General features: G+C 40.6%; 2 protein-coding genes across 5 annotated transcripts in view; both read right to left on the reverse strand.

The window, feature by feature from the left end:
- The window catches only part of ptpn4a (protein tyrosine phosphatase non-receptor type 4a), a 52430-nt gene extending 44055 nt beyond the window's left edge, over nt 1–8375 (reverse strand). Inside the window, exon 1 of the mRNA XM_077536367.1 lies at nt 7807–8375. The gene's annotated coding sequence lies outside the window, so the exon portion shown is untranslated. The remainder of the gene's footprint in view (nt 1–7806) is intronic.
- Nucleotides 8376–9641: 1266 nt separating this feature from the next.
- tmem177 (transmembrane protein 177) lies at nt 9642–13309 on the reverse strand. 4 transcript variants are annotated; one of them, XM_077536662.1, is made up of 3 exons: nt 13176–13309; nt 12358–12596; nt 9642–11458 (listed from the first exon to the last, which is right to left on the reverse strand). In XM_077536662.1, exons 2-3 carry the CDS (start codon nt 12556–12558, stop codon nt 10724–10726), a joined length of 936 nt encoding a protein of 311 aa, XP_077392788.1. In that variant the 5' UTR covers nt 12559–12596; nt 13176–13309; the 3' UTR covers nt 9642–10723. The 4 variants fall into 4 exon arrangements, with proteins under 4 accessions (XP_077392788.1, XP_077392786.1, XP_077392787.1 ...); XM_077536660.1 differs by having other exon boundaries at nt 13116–13196; XM_077536661.1 differs by lacking the exon at nt 13176–13309 and adding an exon at nt 13022–13161.
- Nucleotides 13310–15314: the final 2005 nt, after the last annotated feature.

The following is a 15314-nucleotide window of genomic DNA, read 5'->3' on the forward strand; positions in this document are numbered from 1 at the left end:
TTTTTTGGCCGTACTAGAACAAAAGTGTAATTGCACATCCATTAGAGTAGGTGGCACTGCAGTGGCACTCTAATTGTCAGAGTCAGCAGGGAGTATAAGACAAGCACTGACGTGTAGTGCTTTTTTTGCACTGAGCATCCACTCACACAGCACAAAGCTAGAGTTATGCAGTGCAGCAAACAAACCCTTCAGAGACACCATGGAAAAATATTTAATAGGGATGAAAAGAATGAGGGATCGTGAAATTTCTGATGTGTAAATAGGCAATTCAATATCTGACCTGAACTAATCATGTTTGCTAGCCATGACCATCTAAAACAATGTCGAACGTCACAAAATACAAAGTCAGAATCTTAGCCAAGTTGAAATCAAACGAATGTTGTGTTTTTAGGATTTTGGTTTGTTTGTTTTGGTGTTAAAGTTGGATACAGAGTTGTTTATGCTTCCTTCCACACATAGGACCAAGAAAGAATAGGTTTACTGTGTTAGATGTCCCAGAAATAGTAGTGTCGAGAGAATGGTTAGTAGCCAAGATGCAGCTGCAAATTGGAAGCGGTTTCAAATGCCAAGAAGTGGGTACACATTTAGATTGAATTGCTTCTGCTAATTTATGGTTTGTAAAGCACAAACATTCATCGCTTGGCAACTTAAAGAAGAGTTGGACAGATAGCACTGAAAAAGTATGGTTAACAAACACTGTGACTTGATCATAAATATTGAACGGGGCTAACATTTACAGTTGTCGGCACATTTAAAGTTACGTAGGTTTATGCTGTTATTATTTTTGTGGTTGTGATTTCTCTTTGTCCCCTCTAAAAAACTCATTCTGTGTGACTGCATGTCCAATAAATACTCATCTCAACACAAACTTCAACCGTAATAACATGTGAACCTCAAAAGGGGACAAAGCAAACTGTTCCTGGCTCTGACCAGCAGTGCGGAAGCAACTGTAAGCTTTGACCTCTCTTGGTATTCCGACTACAAGTATAACAGCTGCTTCTAAAGAAAGGGGGGGGGGGGGGGGGACACACTAAGCTCAGTTTGTACATGAAGAAAGTTGGGGCTGGACAAAATACAACACTTTTTAGAAAATGAGTGTCGGTGTGAGTCTTGAAGTGAGTCTCGATGCATGTGCTCATAAAGGTTCATGTGTTGCTGTGTTTCACTTGCTTAATGTTGTTGCAGGGCAAAATTGGCAGAAGACAAGTCAAAACTAGCACTGGCGTATAACTCATGAGTAAAGAATTGGAAGCCAGCTGTACTTACATACCTGAGGTGTGTACATGTAGGGGTTGGGCTTTACACACAAGAATAAGAAATCTTATGGGACATTACAATAACAGTGGTTGTCTTTAATAATATAGGGACATATTTCCGGAATAGGTGTCAGGAAGTAAAGATTGACCTCGTCATATGACAGTATCCTATTTTCACCTTCTGATTGGGTGACAGTTTGCATTGGACATCAAACATATAGGTCTGCAGTTTGTGATTGGGAGGTGGAGTCTCTTCACAACTTAATATAATGTCTTTGTTGTATACAGTCTATTGTTGTTTGAAGCTGGGCGATAAATCAATATCAATACGTACCGTGAAGATTCGTGATATCGTGCGAAAGCTGTGCAAATGTGAAGGATTACAAACACCATCTAAGCTAGAGTCTGCCAGACTCATAATGGTTATTATTTATTAAGGAGTGTACATTTATATCATCCTGTATGCCATGCAAACCGCTCTGTCTGGTTAAAAACTCGTTCCTCCAGTTTATATTTATTTTGGCCTTTTAATTACATTTTAATTACATCTGATGTGTTCTTCCACAATTGTGGTTTTAGGCACAACTCGGTGAAGATGTTTAAAAAAAAAATTAAAAGATATAAAAAATAAAATAAAATTTAAAAAAAAACAGCACTGCTTTCTTGTTTTAATTAGCCAAATGCCAACAACCCTGGATTTATTAAAGTAATATTTTTGGATTTCCAGTGAACATTGATTAATGTCTATGGTTCTATATTGGGTGGCTAATTTCTTCATAAACTACTATTTATGCTCATGTGTCAATGTAATGAAAGAACATGCTTGCTTTGATGGCAATGCGATGAAAGCATGTTGACTTACTTTGCGAGACGTTATTATAAGCTGAGTGACATGAACGACTCATAACTATTGGTTTGTCATAGAGTGTGATTAAGGTTTATAACGTATGCACAATTCAAAATATGAAAACAATAAAATGTACACAAGCACAGACAATCAGACTGTTTTTCTGTCATGATATCACACTAAGAGCTGTATGATGTATAAAACATTTTAAGATAGATTTGGGAAATACATGGTTCTCACACAGTTATACATATTCAATACCCTCTTCCGTAGTGTGTCATCAATTCTTTTCATCAAGCACCTTCGCAGTCACTAACAGACCAATTGACAGTGCTATACGTGTTTTTGACGGCAATGTCAACTGTACATATAGTCAGTCAAAAATTGTGTGTATGAAATTTAAGAACACTTCCTTACGATTATACATGGTAGTTACAATTTTATAGAGATTCTGGTACGAAGCAGTTTACAGCCCTAATATAATCTCTGGAAAACGGCATTCATATCAAGTTGTCTGTAAAAGATCCTAAGCAACTATAAACTCGTATGAAGTCTTAAAGATTTACTGCTTTTCTAATCTATCTAACAGAATATGGTAAACCTCACTGAAATGATGCAATCTCTATGTAGCACTAGTATGTCTAGCTATATATATGCACATTTGATCCATTCCCTGAGGAAACAAATGTTATAAATCAAAGCAACATTCAAGTGACAGGCCAGTTTTAGATTGTGCTTGTGTTGTGTCAGTTTAAATGCTATTTTAACTGTCTGGCCTCATCAACAGACCAACAGAAAGACCGACCACAGACCAACTGACTCTCTGAAGAATCTGGCTGAACAGTTAGTGATGGCTGTTAGTCTGGTTTAATTTGACCAGCGCTGGTGGGCCAGCCTGAAATGAAGACATAGCTACAAGACAAGAGTAATCCAAGTGCTCTACCCGTGTTTTGCCACATAAGGCCACATTTCTTGTTTTTACAGTTACAAGTTAGTAGGGGTGTGAATTGCCTCGTACTTGACGATTCGATTCGTATCACGATTCACAGGGCACGATTCGATTCGATACCGATTAATCCCGATACGAATTTATGAGTCGATTGTTGCGATTTTTTTTCATTCAAATTTAGAAAATACTAATCAGTAAGCTTGTAGAGTGTAAGATTTATATGAAAATGTATTATTTATATATCTGAAATTTCAGTCTTATAGAGGTTGTAATCTGTTTCATGTTTAAACAGCATTAAAATAAAATATTAAGGCTTAATGTTCCGTTCATATAACATTCTTCCATGCTTAAGGTGTGAATCCTAAAAAAAATAAAAAATAAAAAATCGATTTTGCCTATTATTGAATCGATTCGAGAATCGCGCAATGTAGTATCGCGATATATCGCCGAATCGATTTTTTTTAACACCCCTACAAGTTAGTCTACGTTCAATCTGAAGCAAAAGCTCAAGTAACTTGGTAAAAGGTCCCTTGGTGTTCAGCCACTTAAACGTAAATCTGATGAAATAAGTCTATCGATAGCTCTGTAAACAACTTTAAAATGGACTGCAAGCTTTCCAGGGGGTTACAGATGGATGGACAGGCAGCTGGTCCACTTGGTTAAACATGAACAGGCTGCTCTTTGACAAGGCTGTCACCAGCGGATGGCAACGGTCAAAGGAAGCCTGGTCCCAGTCAAATACATGAAGGGTTCTTAAAGGTAAACGCCACTCCATCTGAAGTCTTAGTCCACTTGTGCATTTTAAACAAATAACTAACTAAGCAGTAGACCATGTCTTGTGAACCAAACACTGATGTTAAAGTGCTGCCAAAAGTGAATCATTCAAAACCTGATCATTTATTATCAAGAGTTCAATAGATACACAAAACTGGAAGTTAGAGGCTGAAAAAAACCAAGCAGGTGCCGAAAAGAACTGTTTAATCAGTTGAATAAGGTTATCAAGTCAATATCTCAGATTACAAAAAAAAAAAAAAAAAAAACATTGTTTTTATTTATCCTTCCTCTAGTTCAAAAACTATACATTTTCTTACCAGATCTTATACATACAGCATGTACCTTTCTCTTGACAAGGTTATGTATGCAGTCCCAATAAAAGCTGGGTCATCACCACAAGAAATCTAATCTGAAGCATCTGGGTCAGACGAAACATGCGAGGCAGCAGCAAAATTTCTGAGTACGCAAGTATGTTATCTCACATTAATCATCTAGAAAATCTTCACACTTGTATGACATGTATGACAGTGGCCAGTTGCTTTAAAATTGGGTTAACCCACTGACGCGACACAGAGGGATCTCCAGTGCAGCAGGACGTAACATCAAAAGTTATGAATAACACTGAAGTACTCTAATCATCGAATGTTTCAAAATCGCAAAGAAACAAAAAAAAAATCCCCATTTTTTAATACAACGATTTTCATAGATATGTATACTGCGCTGCAGACACATTATGCCTCTGTACAAACACCCTTCCTTTGGGAAGTTATAGTTCCCTTTAGGGCTTAAAATTGTAATAGTGAAATAATAAATATGTTGTAGAGTTGGGCGATAATTCAATATCAATACATATTGCGATAGACGTGATCAATAGAAAATGTGCCCAAATGTTAAGAATTGTCATAACAGTTTGAACCCTAAATCATGATCCCAAAACATGTTGAAGGGGATTCAAACTCCTTCCACTACCCTTAAAAAATAAATGACTCACAGAAGATTAGATTTTTAAAAAATGGAAGTGAGAGTAAGTGGAGGCAAGAGGATGCTGGCGTGACAATGCTTCGCAACCTTAGAAACTACCAATTACTGCTTTCGTGTTAGATTTGTTATTTTTTGGGGGGTTTTATTCCGCTAACATGCATGCACAAAGGACGCTTTATCTTTATTTGGCCACTCACTGTACTTTATGTTGAGCAGCTTGCATTTACTACCTACTAATCAGCTGTTTACCTCCACTACTGCCTATAATGATCCAAAACCTTTCTCTGAATCATCTTGTCAAGTTTACCACCCTGCCGTCTCTGGCATCAACACCACAAGGACCCTCATCTGCCTGAAAGACCTCTGCTAGAATCTTTCATCACGCTGCTGTTTGCCATCAAGGCGGCTGGCTAGCATGGTGGCTAACGCTAGGTAATCATCCGCTAACATTTTGAGCGGCAACTGACAGCGACACAGAAAGAGCCCAAAAATATAAGAATAGTTAAGAATACGTGGGTTCTTCAATGTACGGATGGATGTTAGTGGTTTCGTTTATCACGCGGACGTCCCACCGGTGGCAAAAATTGTAAGAGTTATCTTTAAAAAAATAAATAAATAAAAATAAAAATAATCACTTTGGGTGCCCATTTTTTAGGCGTTTTCGGCAAAATTGCCCGAAAGATTTAAGAAGCTTTATTTTGAAAACCAGCAACATCTGCTTGTGCCTCTGTCATCACTCATCTTGGTCACGCAATAAAAGGTATGGTGAGTTGCCGACGTGTGCAGAGCTCCGACTAATTCCAATAACTATATACAGCAGGGCTATCAAACATACAGCCCGTGGGCCAGATCAGGCCCACAAAGGGGTTTAACCCGGCCCGTGAGATGATTTTGTAAAGTAAAGAATATTTGTAATGTCGGACCATGTCAGCTGGCCAAAATCAAAGCATTATTAACATTAAAATTTATAATTTCACAAGCAGTCCCTCAGATGAGCAATGCAACTTGTACGGGGAATCGTCCTAGATGTCATTATTTTACACACAACTTAAAGTTACGGTTTGTTTATGTATTTAATTATTTTAAATCATAGACCAACATAAACATGTTAAATATGACACAAATTAATTACTGGTAACACAATAGATATGACAAGGATTAACATCCTTATAACATTAACTCATTTGCTCCCAAAAACGTATAAATATGTGCTATTTTAAATATTAACAGTGTTCCACAGACTTATTTATATGTTTTTTTTGTTTTTTGTTTTTATGAAAGAGCATACAGAAGGCTTTGCTAATCTTTTTTTTGGTAGGCTCCATGTTTTTATAACAATAGAACACAATATTCTGTGGGCCTTGCAAAAATCTGTCAAAATCCAGGAAAACAGTTGCTTCAGTGAAAATGGCGGCGAGTGAATGCGTTAACTGCGCAACACAATGCATTCTGGGAACAATATATATGCAAAACAGGTAGATTTAACATGTCCAGAACACATACAGGCAAAGTGTTGCCACATTACATTTGCATTCATGTTATTTTTTTGGAACAGCATGATTACAGTTGAGCTCCGTAATTTAGGGCTAGCCCACAAATAGCGAAAATCTGCGTATAATTGACGTCAAAAGTTATATACCATTATTTCACCGATCCGGCCAGCTAGGTAATATATTTTCCTCCATGCGGCCCCTGAGCTAATATGAGTTTTACACCCCTGATATATAGCATATCTAAGCATTTGTTTATATTTGTTTTTCTGGCGGCCCGAGTCCGCCAAAATATGCTATAATGTGAAATTAACCCATGAAACTAAAAAGCTAGGAACCCATGCTCTAGTCTACACAGTACAGTATTTCATGTATTTCATCAAGTGTTTAGCAGCATGGGGGGCTGAGAGTGGAGAGATACTTTTTTTTTTTTTTTTTTTCTTACACTGATCCCCAATCACACAGTGGATGCTTTGAAGGAAAACACATCCCAGATATGGCTGCTCAAAAATCTACCATCCTTCCATTGAAGGATGAATCCTGACCAAAAACTGAAGGTTGTGTAAATGTAATAAAAAGAGAGGGCTTTGTATGCACACAAACGGGCAAGAGCAGATATGATATGAATATGATATCAGCTGCAGCAGGCAGCAGAGGGGCCGACTGCGACCCAAAAGATGTGGCACGGATGGTGGAGGATTACGTCATCGAGAAAAAAAAAAAAAAAGGAGGACGCCTCCATCGCATGCAGGCTTCCACTGGCATTACTGAACACCGCACCAGTGTTTGATTAGCAACTGTTCTGTGCAATTAATGATAGGCAAGCCACATATAAAAACAATGGCTGAAATGAAAGCCATAATGACTCCAAACGAATGGGGATGGAAATGCATAGCTTCATTGGCACGGTCTTCCGTCGGAAACGAGCATAAATAAGCATGAAGCTCTCTTCGTTAATTGTTAATTCGTGTTCTTCTTCAATTCAATGTGCGCCATATTTAAAGCCATACAACTGGCTCTATTCACCACCAACCGAGCTGTCATTAAATGGGCTTATTGTACACTTGTAACGTTACAATGAATGACCTATTAACGAAGGGGGACATTTATGTCGACATAATGAAGGCTGGAGCATAAAATGCTTCATAAATGTCACTATATGTGATGCAACAATGCGGATAATTAATCGTTTTAGAGTGTTTGGTGGTTATGGGAAATAAGTGCGATGTATTGAATGGACAGTTAGCAAACAAGGGAGCTATACAGTGGTGATGACTATTAGTACGCCAAAACACATTTAAGACATACCTCTCATGAAAAACCTTTTGACAGCACACTTGTCAATTCAACGAAGCCGTCACGTCATGTTTATGAGAATTATTTAGCGGCGTGAAGCAACTTGGAGCAAAGTGACAGCGCCGAGTTAGCCGGCTAAGCTAGCTAACGTCAGCTGTCTGCAAAGGGGGGTTAAAAAAATAGTTATAAAAGCTCCATTCTTTTTTTTCTTACCGTCATAAACTGCTCCGGGGGCGTCCAGTTTTCAAGGAATAAAATGTTCGCCGTGTGAGGAAATGCTCTTTGTGGGTAGGGGGACGAAGCCCGAACATTCAAGAGGAGTTCGCCCGCGGATGCCGACGAGACCTGGGCATCATTACAACGGACGGTCGGTCTTCACGAGTGGTCGCAGTCCGCCGCTCCCTCACGCACATCCATCCGGCAGAGAGGGGCCTCCTCCAGCCACGACAAAGCCACCACTGCCTCGGCAGCCACGGATAATAATCCACAAAACAGGAGCCCCCGCAGTAAGCATTGGCTAAACGCGGCCAGTATCCGTCATTTCAGGCTGAGTACGTGTAACGCATGAAAATCGACATAAAAAAAAACATATAAATATTAATAAACCAGTGATATAAAAAAGTAAATAACTTTGTCGATTTAACCCCAAAAATGTTGCGTTTCTGACTTCGTGCGCTCGCTCGTTGTCGTCAGCCTCGCTCGGTCTCACTGCAGCTGCTCATCCGAAAGACACAGCAGCGGCAGCGGCGACGTAATGGCGCAATTGGAGCGCGCGGAGGCGGGGCAAAAATAAACGGGAGGCCCGCTGTCCGTTATGGAGCGCACCCAGGTAAATAGGCATAATCCTTTTATGTATGGGGCTCCTCACGAGACCCGGATGTTGGGACTATTGTCGTTCATTATAATCCGACGTTACATGTGACCGTTAAGGATCCATTTTATAAACCGTTTTTAATATTATTCTTGATATTTTTTTATGAATATAATTGACCTTGAGTGTATTCATTCATATATATAGACGGAGCCGCCGCGTAATTCATATTTCTTGTGAAAAGGAGTACACGTCTTGATGTGGGCTGGAGTGGCCTCATGTGGCGCACAATGTAATAGCAGTCAGTGGATTACAGCAAGACAATGGGCCTTTGTACTGCCTCTTTCAATGGCACACTATGAAGTATAAGAACATGAAGAGGAGACAGTAAAGCCCACTGTTGAACATCCCAAAACAACTCGCACATAATGAAGTGACAACCTTTCCTTGCCTGATTTTTGTTGTTCATGCATTCAAAGCCGAGGCAAGGTTTTTATGTTACATACTTAAAAATGCATTTGCTTCCACCCACAGATGAAACACAGACTTGTATAACCTTGATTAATGTATCTGGCCTATTATAAATTGATCCAACCACCTCTGAGCCCAAAGGGGTCCTGAATCTGACATTGGTCATGATCAAACAATGACCAAACAATGGCACTACTTGAGACACCCGGATTGACAACATCTTGGGAATCCCCATGCATTGGACCCCTGACTAGGTAGTGACTAGTAGGGGGCTCCAAGAGACAGCTGATATTGGTCCATATCAGTGACACAACTAAAAACCCAGTGGACACTGTGATTTTAGAGTCTTCAATGAAATTCCTCACAGGAAGGCCGCGATCCGAACGGCAAACCGACAAACTGTAAGGCAGATGTGCTATCCAGTAGGCCAATGTATCTATCCAACAATATTACTCATTACAAACTGCTATATTTAGTTAAATCCTCGGGGTACCTGACTAGAAATGTAATTAAAACACATATCAAAACCTTGTTAATACTCAGACGGATGACCTCGGGGAGTGTGGCGTGATGAGTTCCAAGGTCCCACCGAGCTGGATATTAAGATGATTATCGCTCAACAAATTAGCCAGTCATGCAAATGTGTGCATACTTAAGCGTGTTTTTCTCAGTTAACATGGTTTTCCTGCGCTGAGAGGTAGGGGGGGGAGAAGAATATGTGGGAACGCGACATGCTGGAAGGAAGAAAAAGAGACCACAGGGGAAATAATGGACTTGCACTATGAATATATTGCATTAGTGTTCTTTTCCATGGGGGTATGGCGCACTTTCTTTGTATGCCATTCCCAAAAACATACAGTAGACTGCATGAAATCACGAATACCTTCCCTCATAGTCATTATTTTTCTTGTAGAGGATTTAATTCGTGGTGTGCACAGCAGCACTTACAAGTAATGAGCCAAATTATTATTTTTGTTACAAACTCAAAATATTATTAAATAAAAAGCACTGAAAAACATCCATCCATCCATTTTCCTGACCGCTTAATCCTCACAAGGGTTGCGGGGGGTGCTGGCGCCTATCTCAGCTGGCTCTGGGAAGTAGGCGGGGGACACCCTGGACTGGTTGCCAGCCAATCGCAGGGCACACAGAGACAAACAACCATCCACACTCACACGGACAATTCGGAGCGCCCAATTAACCTGCCATGCATGTCTTTAGAATGTGGGAGGAGAGCGGAGTACCCGGAGAAGACCCACACCAGCACAGGGAGAACATGCAAACTCCACCCAAAGGCCGGAGCCTGGACTCGAACCCGAGTCCTCAGAACTGGGAGGCGGACATGCTAACCAGTCAGTCACCGTGCCGCACTGAAAAACATTCAATATAAATTTTCCAAAAATAAATGGGAGAAATGGGGACAATTTTCTTAGAAGAATGGGGTTAAAATAATATATATACATATGTGAAAAAAAATACTAGAGGGGAAAAAAAAAAAACTAATTCACAAATATGTAAATATGCAGGTGCAGAATTGTGACAATGCATGGCTCAACTGTAGTTTTATTTTGTAATATCACCATTTACCACTAGATGGCAGACCTGTCTTAGTTTGTGCCAGAGCTGTATGTAGAGTCTGGCCAACTGAAAACACAGACGCCATGTTGTTACCCTCGGCCACAGGGCGGGGCCTGCGCTCAAGCATGGAGCGCATGAGCATGCATATCATTTTGCACTCAAAATAACTTTCTTTCACAAACTAGGTGTATAGTTTATTTTACGTTTTCCCCGTTTCATTTTTAACCTTTGATGTTGGTCAAACGATCTAGTTGTGCTACAAAAGTAGACTTAAATCTGATTGTCCTTTTTCATTAAAGTGAGGATGCCCTCCCTTCTCGAGGTGTACGGCGTGTGCTTCAGCTGAAGGATGTTGGCGGGAAACAAGTTCCCACTGGGTGCATACATCTGCTCTCCTTTCTGTCCCATGAGTGCACGCAGGGTTTTGTTTCTGGACAGAATTTGGTCATAAAACTCCACCCCGCCCTCGGCGTAGTCGCGGGACACTCCGGCGGCCCGCCGGTCCGAGCTGTAATCGGACCACTGGGCGACGGCGTCCGAGGTGAGGAAGTAGGATGCGGTGCCGAGCCCCAGCGCCACAAGGTTCACGGCTCCACGCAACAAAGCGGGCCCGGCGTGAAGGTTGAAAATTTGCTTCAGCACCACGCTGTACACCCAAACCCCGCCCAGGCAGACGGGGGCAACGGCAGCGCTCACAATGGGCGCGCCCGACTGCAAACGCGCCACCTCTCGGGCTATAGCGAATTTCTGTGCCCGGAGGGAGAACACCAGGGAGTCCTTGAGAGCTGTGCCCATCTCACTGTCCCACTCCACTGCTTTGCCGTTGATGAAAACAGTCCGGCTCGTGATGCCAGTGTGGTCATCATCCGAACTGTTAAAGTTCGCCGGGATGCCAATTTGGGCCCCTGCAGGGAGCCATGGGACACCGGCACTGACTGGGTGGAAACCAAAGGAAGCGAAGGCAGAGAAATTCTTGGATGAGCTGACACGGTATTCCTTTAGCACCTATAAATGACAAAGATAACACAGATTGTGATCTGTTCTGTTATACTCTTCATGGAATAACGGGAAGCGAGATGGCTTGACGGGATCAAAATGACCTCTGCGAAATATGTGCAGTTTCTAGCTGACCATTTCCTGCCAAGCTATAAAAAGAAGAACTGTGCCTTCTGCAGTCAAATAATTCTCACACAATCCCACGCTACAAAAGACACCATTGAAGCTGTTGCTGCAATGGAGATCATGTTATGGGGAAGAAATTTCATTGTGTGGCAATTGGCCACTATCTTCCTCTGACCTCAATCGTATTCAGAACATGTGGAGCATTCTTACTGACAGCGAGCTACATATGTTATAGATGCACGTTAAAAGGAAGAGCCGTACAGTAGTTTAGTTTTGTTTTTGCTTTCTAACGCCAAACTTACTTTTTGGAATTATGGCTAATTCAGATTTGATTTCATTGGACCATGACACATTTTCCCAAAATTGTTTGGGAGATTTTGTTGTGGTCCGGTATCAGAGTTGCTCAAACGTTACCAAAGTACCAAGTAATTTGATTTGAATTGTTTTGGGCACAATAGACTTTTTTTTTTTTTTTTTTTTTTTTTTTTTATTATTACAAAGACAGTCCTGTAAACATTATTTCACAGTAAAAATCTCATTGCACACTACCAAAAAATGTTGCACAAGTGGTTACACCACTTAATTGCAGATTTTGCCCTCTGCTAGAACATCTAATTGTTGTGCCAGTCACGATACATTACAAGTTGTCTTGAGTTGAATACACAACGTTCTGACTAATAACTGAACCACAGCATACATAAACCAAATTTGGCCCTTCTGCAGGTATGAAAACTAACTTAACTTGGAAAGAGCACCGAAATGCAAAAAGTTGAAATAAGCACCTGCTGGAAAAGGTCCTCTAGCCTGTCAGACAGTGTGTCCGGCCGTCCTTTGTGCCAGGCCTGGTAGAGCTGGCGGTATGTCACGTCAGGGAAGACATGGTAGAACATGTTGGCCGCAAAGACGCCACCGCAGCTCACAACGAGCAGCGGGGTTCTGTACTTCTGGAGAAGCACCGCATACTTGAGGAAGCGAGATGCCATGGGTTTATTTTCTTGGCCGTCCGCTTTCGGGGAACAATCTGTGTGAGGATCGATGACATGTAGGATAGAAATCATACTGTGCACAGTGCAGATCATCTATTCTAAGTATTTTTGTCTTTGCTCGTCTACACATAAACATCACATAACCTATTCACGGCCAACATACTATAATAACGGTAAAATAGTAGATTCATGCCAGGCCAATAATATATCGCTGCGGCAATTGAGAAAAGCCGTTTACGGCAAAATAATGCTTGTTGGAAAGTTGACGGTCACGGCAAAATAAACACTCCCTCAACTTTATTGTGCTAATTTTGGTCGCTAATCTTGAACGCCTTCACCCTGACTTTAAATACACACCGCATATCTATTTCCTGATATTGTCCACCTTTACACAAAAACGTCTGACGTACACAATGAAGACTGAGTACACCGCTGCTTGGGCTTGCTTACATGGACTTACATGATATCGCTTCGGAGAAGTTAAACACCACGCGGCAAAAACGACTACATTTCGAATTTAGAGACGCCTTAAAACTAAACTATACAATGCTCACATCATTTCAAGGACAGCAGGACACGAAGTTACAGGACAACCACAATGACACAAAACCAACCTGGCCGTAAATCGACTCGCTGCTGTACTGCTGCTGCGAAGTTACAGTTTTACGACAGTGGTACAACAAGTGGAGTAAGGTTTGTCAAGACGCGATTGGTGACCCCTGCACGATCGGTGACGCGCATGCGCAGAAGATCGGCCATCTTGGCTCGCCAATTACGGCAATCACAGAGGTCCAAAAACGTTCACACACACAAAATAAAACAGAAAAAGTAAAGAAGAGTGCACGTTTGTTTATGTTTATTTTTACATTTAAATAAAAGCAGTTTTGTACCCAACCATCTCTTGTACGAAATCCAACCTTTTCCATTAATGTCCAAAGGACAACACGATCCTTTTCGCATACCGACAACGAAAAAGAAAAAAACTGTTTGCCTCCTAGCTATGTCCACACCTATACTCATTACCATGAGCTTCATTTAATCCTGGGGTACATGCGCCACCATGCGGGCAAACTCAGAAATCACATGAAGAGAACGAAAAACAAAGAACACTGTAATAGGGCTCCAACACAGTATATCCATCCATCCATTTTCTTGACCGCTTACACATATGTCGACTCTAAATCTAAAGTAATCTTTCATACAAGACATGCTTAGGTACATAACTGCTTTCATTAAGAAATAAAAACTAAACGACAACAAACGTGCACCTGTCCTGTACCTTTCGCATTTTCTGTTTAATTTTGCGTGTGTTAACGTGTTTGGACCTCTGTGTTTGCCGTAGTTAGCGATCCAAGATGGCCGATATTCTGCGCATGCGTGTCACCGATCGTGCAGGGGTCACCGATCGCGTCTTGACCAGGTTTACAAACAAGAGACCTGTCATCATTTAAAAATCTTACACATTTTTATAAAACTTTCTGCTATGTTATTACGCAGTAAGATAATCAGACTAACGTCAGTGTTACACTGCACTGCACATTGTAGATTATCAATAAAGAAGTATTTTTTTTTCACAATGTGAAACGATTCAATACAAAAATACACCACGTATCGAGAATTACAGTAGTATTACACTCTAATTTTGTCTTGCTGAGATCAGCCTGTGTGGATTTTCATACTGCTACGTGACCATTACCCTCCTACATACCGCTGAGTCAATGGCGAGTACAGATTTTGTTACCATGACAACCCTTGGTGGCGGTATGGGAATGAACAGGCAACTTGCATGAATCACCAAAATAGGTTTATTTTTTGTTTATTATTTTTTTTAGGGTGCTTCCATACTACGCTTTCGTACTTATACACCGACAAAAAAAAAAAAAGTTTTGTTTGATGAACCCAAAGTTGAACTTTTTGTCCACAATTCTAAAAGGTGCATTGTAGTACTGTATTACAAATTTTACCCTGGTAGTATCCGTTAGCAAAAAAAGGAAAGACGTGCAGATGTAATAGAGAGGAGCTAGCTAAGGATAATTGTGTGTATCTGAACACTTGTATCATACGTCTAACAGGCCATGGGCGCATACATGTGTGTTGTTGGCACATATTGTGATCAGATATGCTGATCCTAGTGGAAAAATCCTGCTCACATGCTGTCTCCATGGAAACAGGCAAGAGGAGGTATAGGTAGGTGTGTGCGTGAAAGAAAGCGCGACCGGCTGAGAGAGATTAAATTTGTGTGGTAGCCTAAGTTATGTTTTAGCATACCATCTATTAGGCACGCATCATCAATAATATCCCCTTTATATTATAAACCAAGACTAAAAAAAAAAAAAAAATGAACATGAACATCAGATTTTGTTGTATGTGTTCATGCTCTGAGTACTCACGAGGTTTCAGAGAGCAGCTAACAGCAGTGAGAGGTTAATTGACAGGTAATGAACCTACATTCTGGACATGCATGTGTATTGGAAGAATAGCTTTCTATATGGCTGCCACTGCCTGCACTTAAATATGCACTCTGCAATCAATGCACCACGAGTGCACACATGACATCAACAGCCATCATGAAACGAATGTTCAAATGTACACTTTTGTATTTGTTTTGTGTTTTTAAAATGCTCCACATAACAAACACTCAAAGTTTTTTTTTTTTTTTTTTATTGTTTTACCTAATACACTGGTGTGTAAAAGTATAAATATGGGAGGTCACATATTTAGGCCATACTGTAAACTAGGTTTAGAATTAAAAG

Source organism: Festucalex cinctus, chromosome 11 (assembly GCF_051991245.1).
Source record: "Festucalex cinctus isolate MCC-2025b chromosome 11, RoL_Fcin_1.0, whole genome shotgun sequence".
In the NCBI taxonomy this organism is placed as follows: Eukaryota; Metazoa; Chordata; class Actinopteri; order Syngnathiformes; family Syngnathidae; genus Festucalex; species Festucalex cinctus.

Coding starts and splice junctions, on each gene's coding strand:
- tmem177 (XM_077536662.1), bottom strand. CDS start 12,558: ATGGCATCTCGCTTCCTCAAGTATGCGGTGCTTCTCCAGAAGTACAGA. Junction 11,459..12,357: donor TAGAGGACCTTTTCCAGCAG/GTGCTTATTTCA, acceptor TGTCATTTATAG/GTGCTAAAGGAATACCGTGT.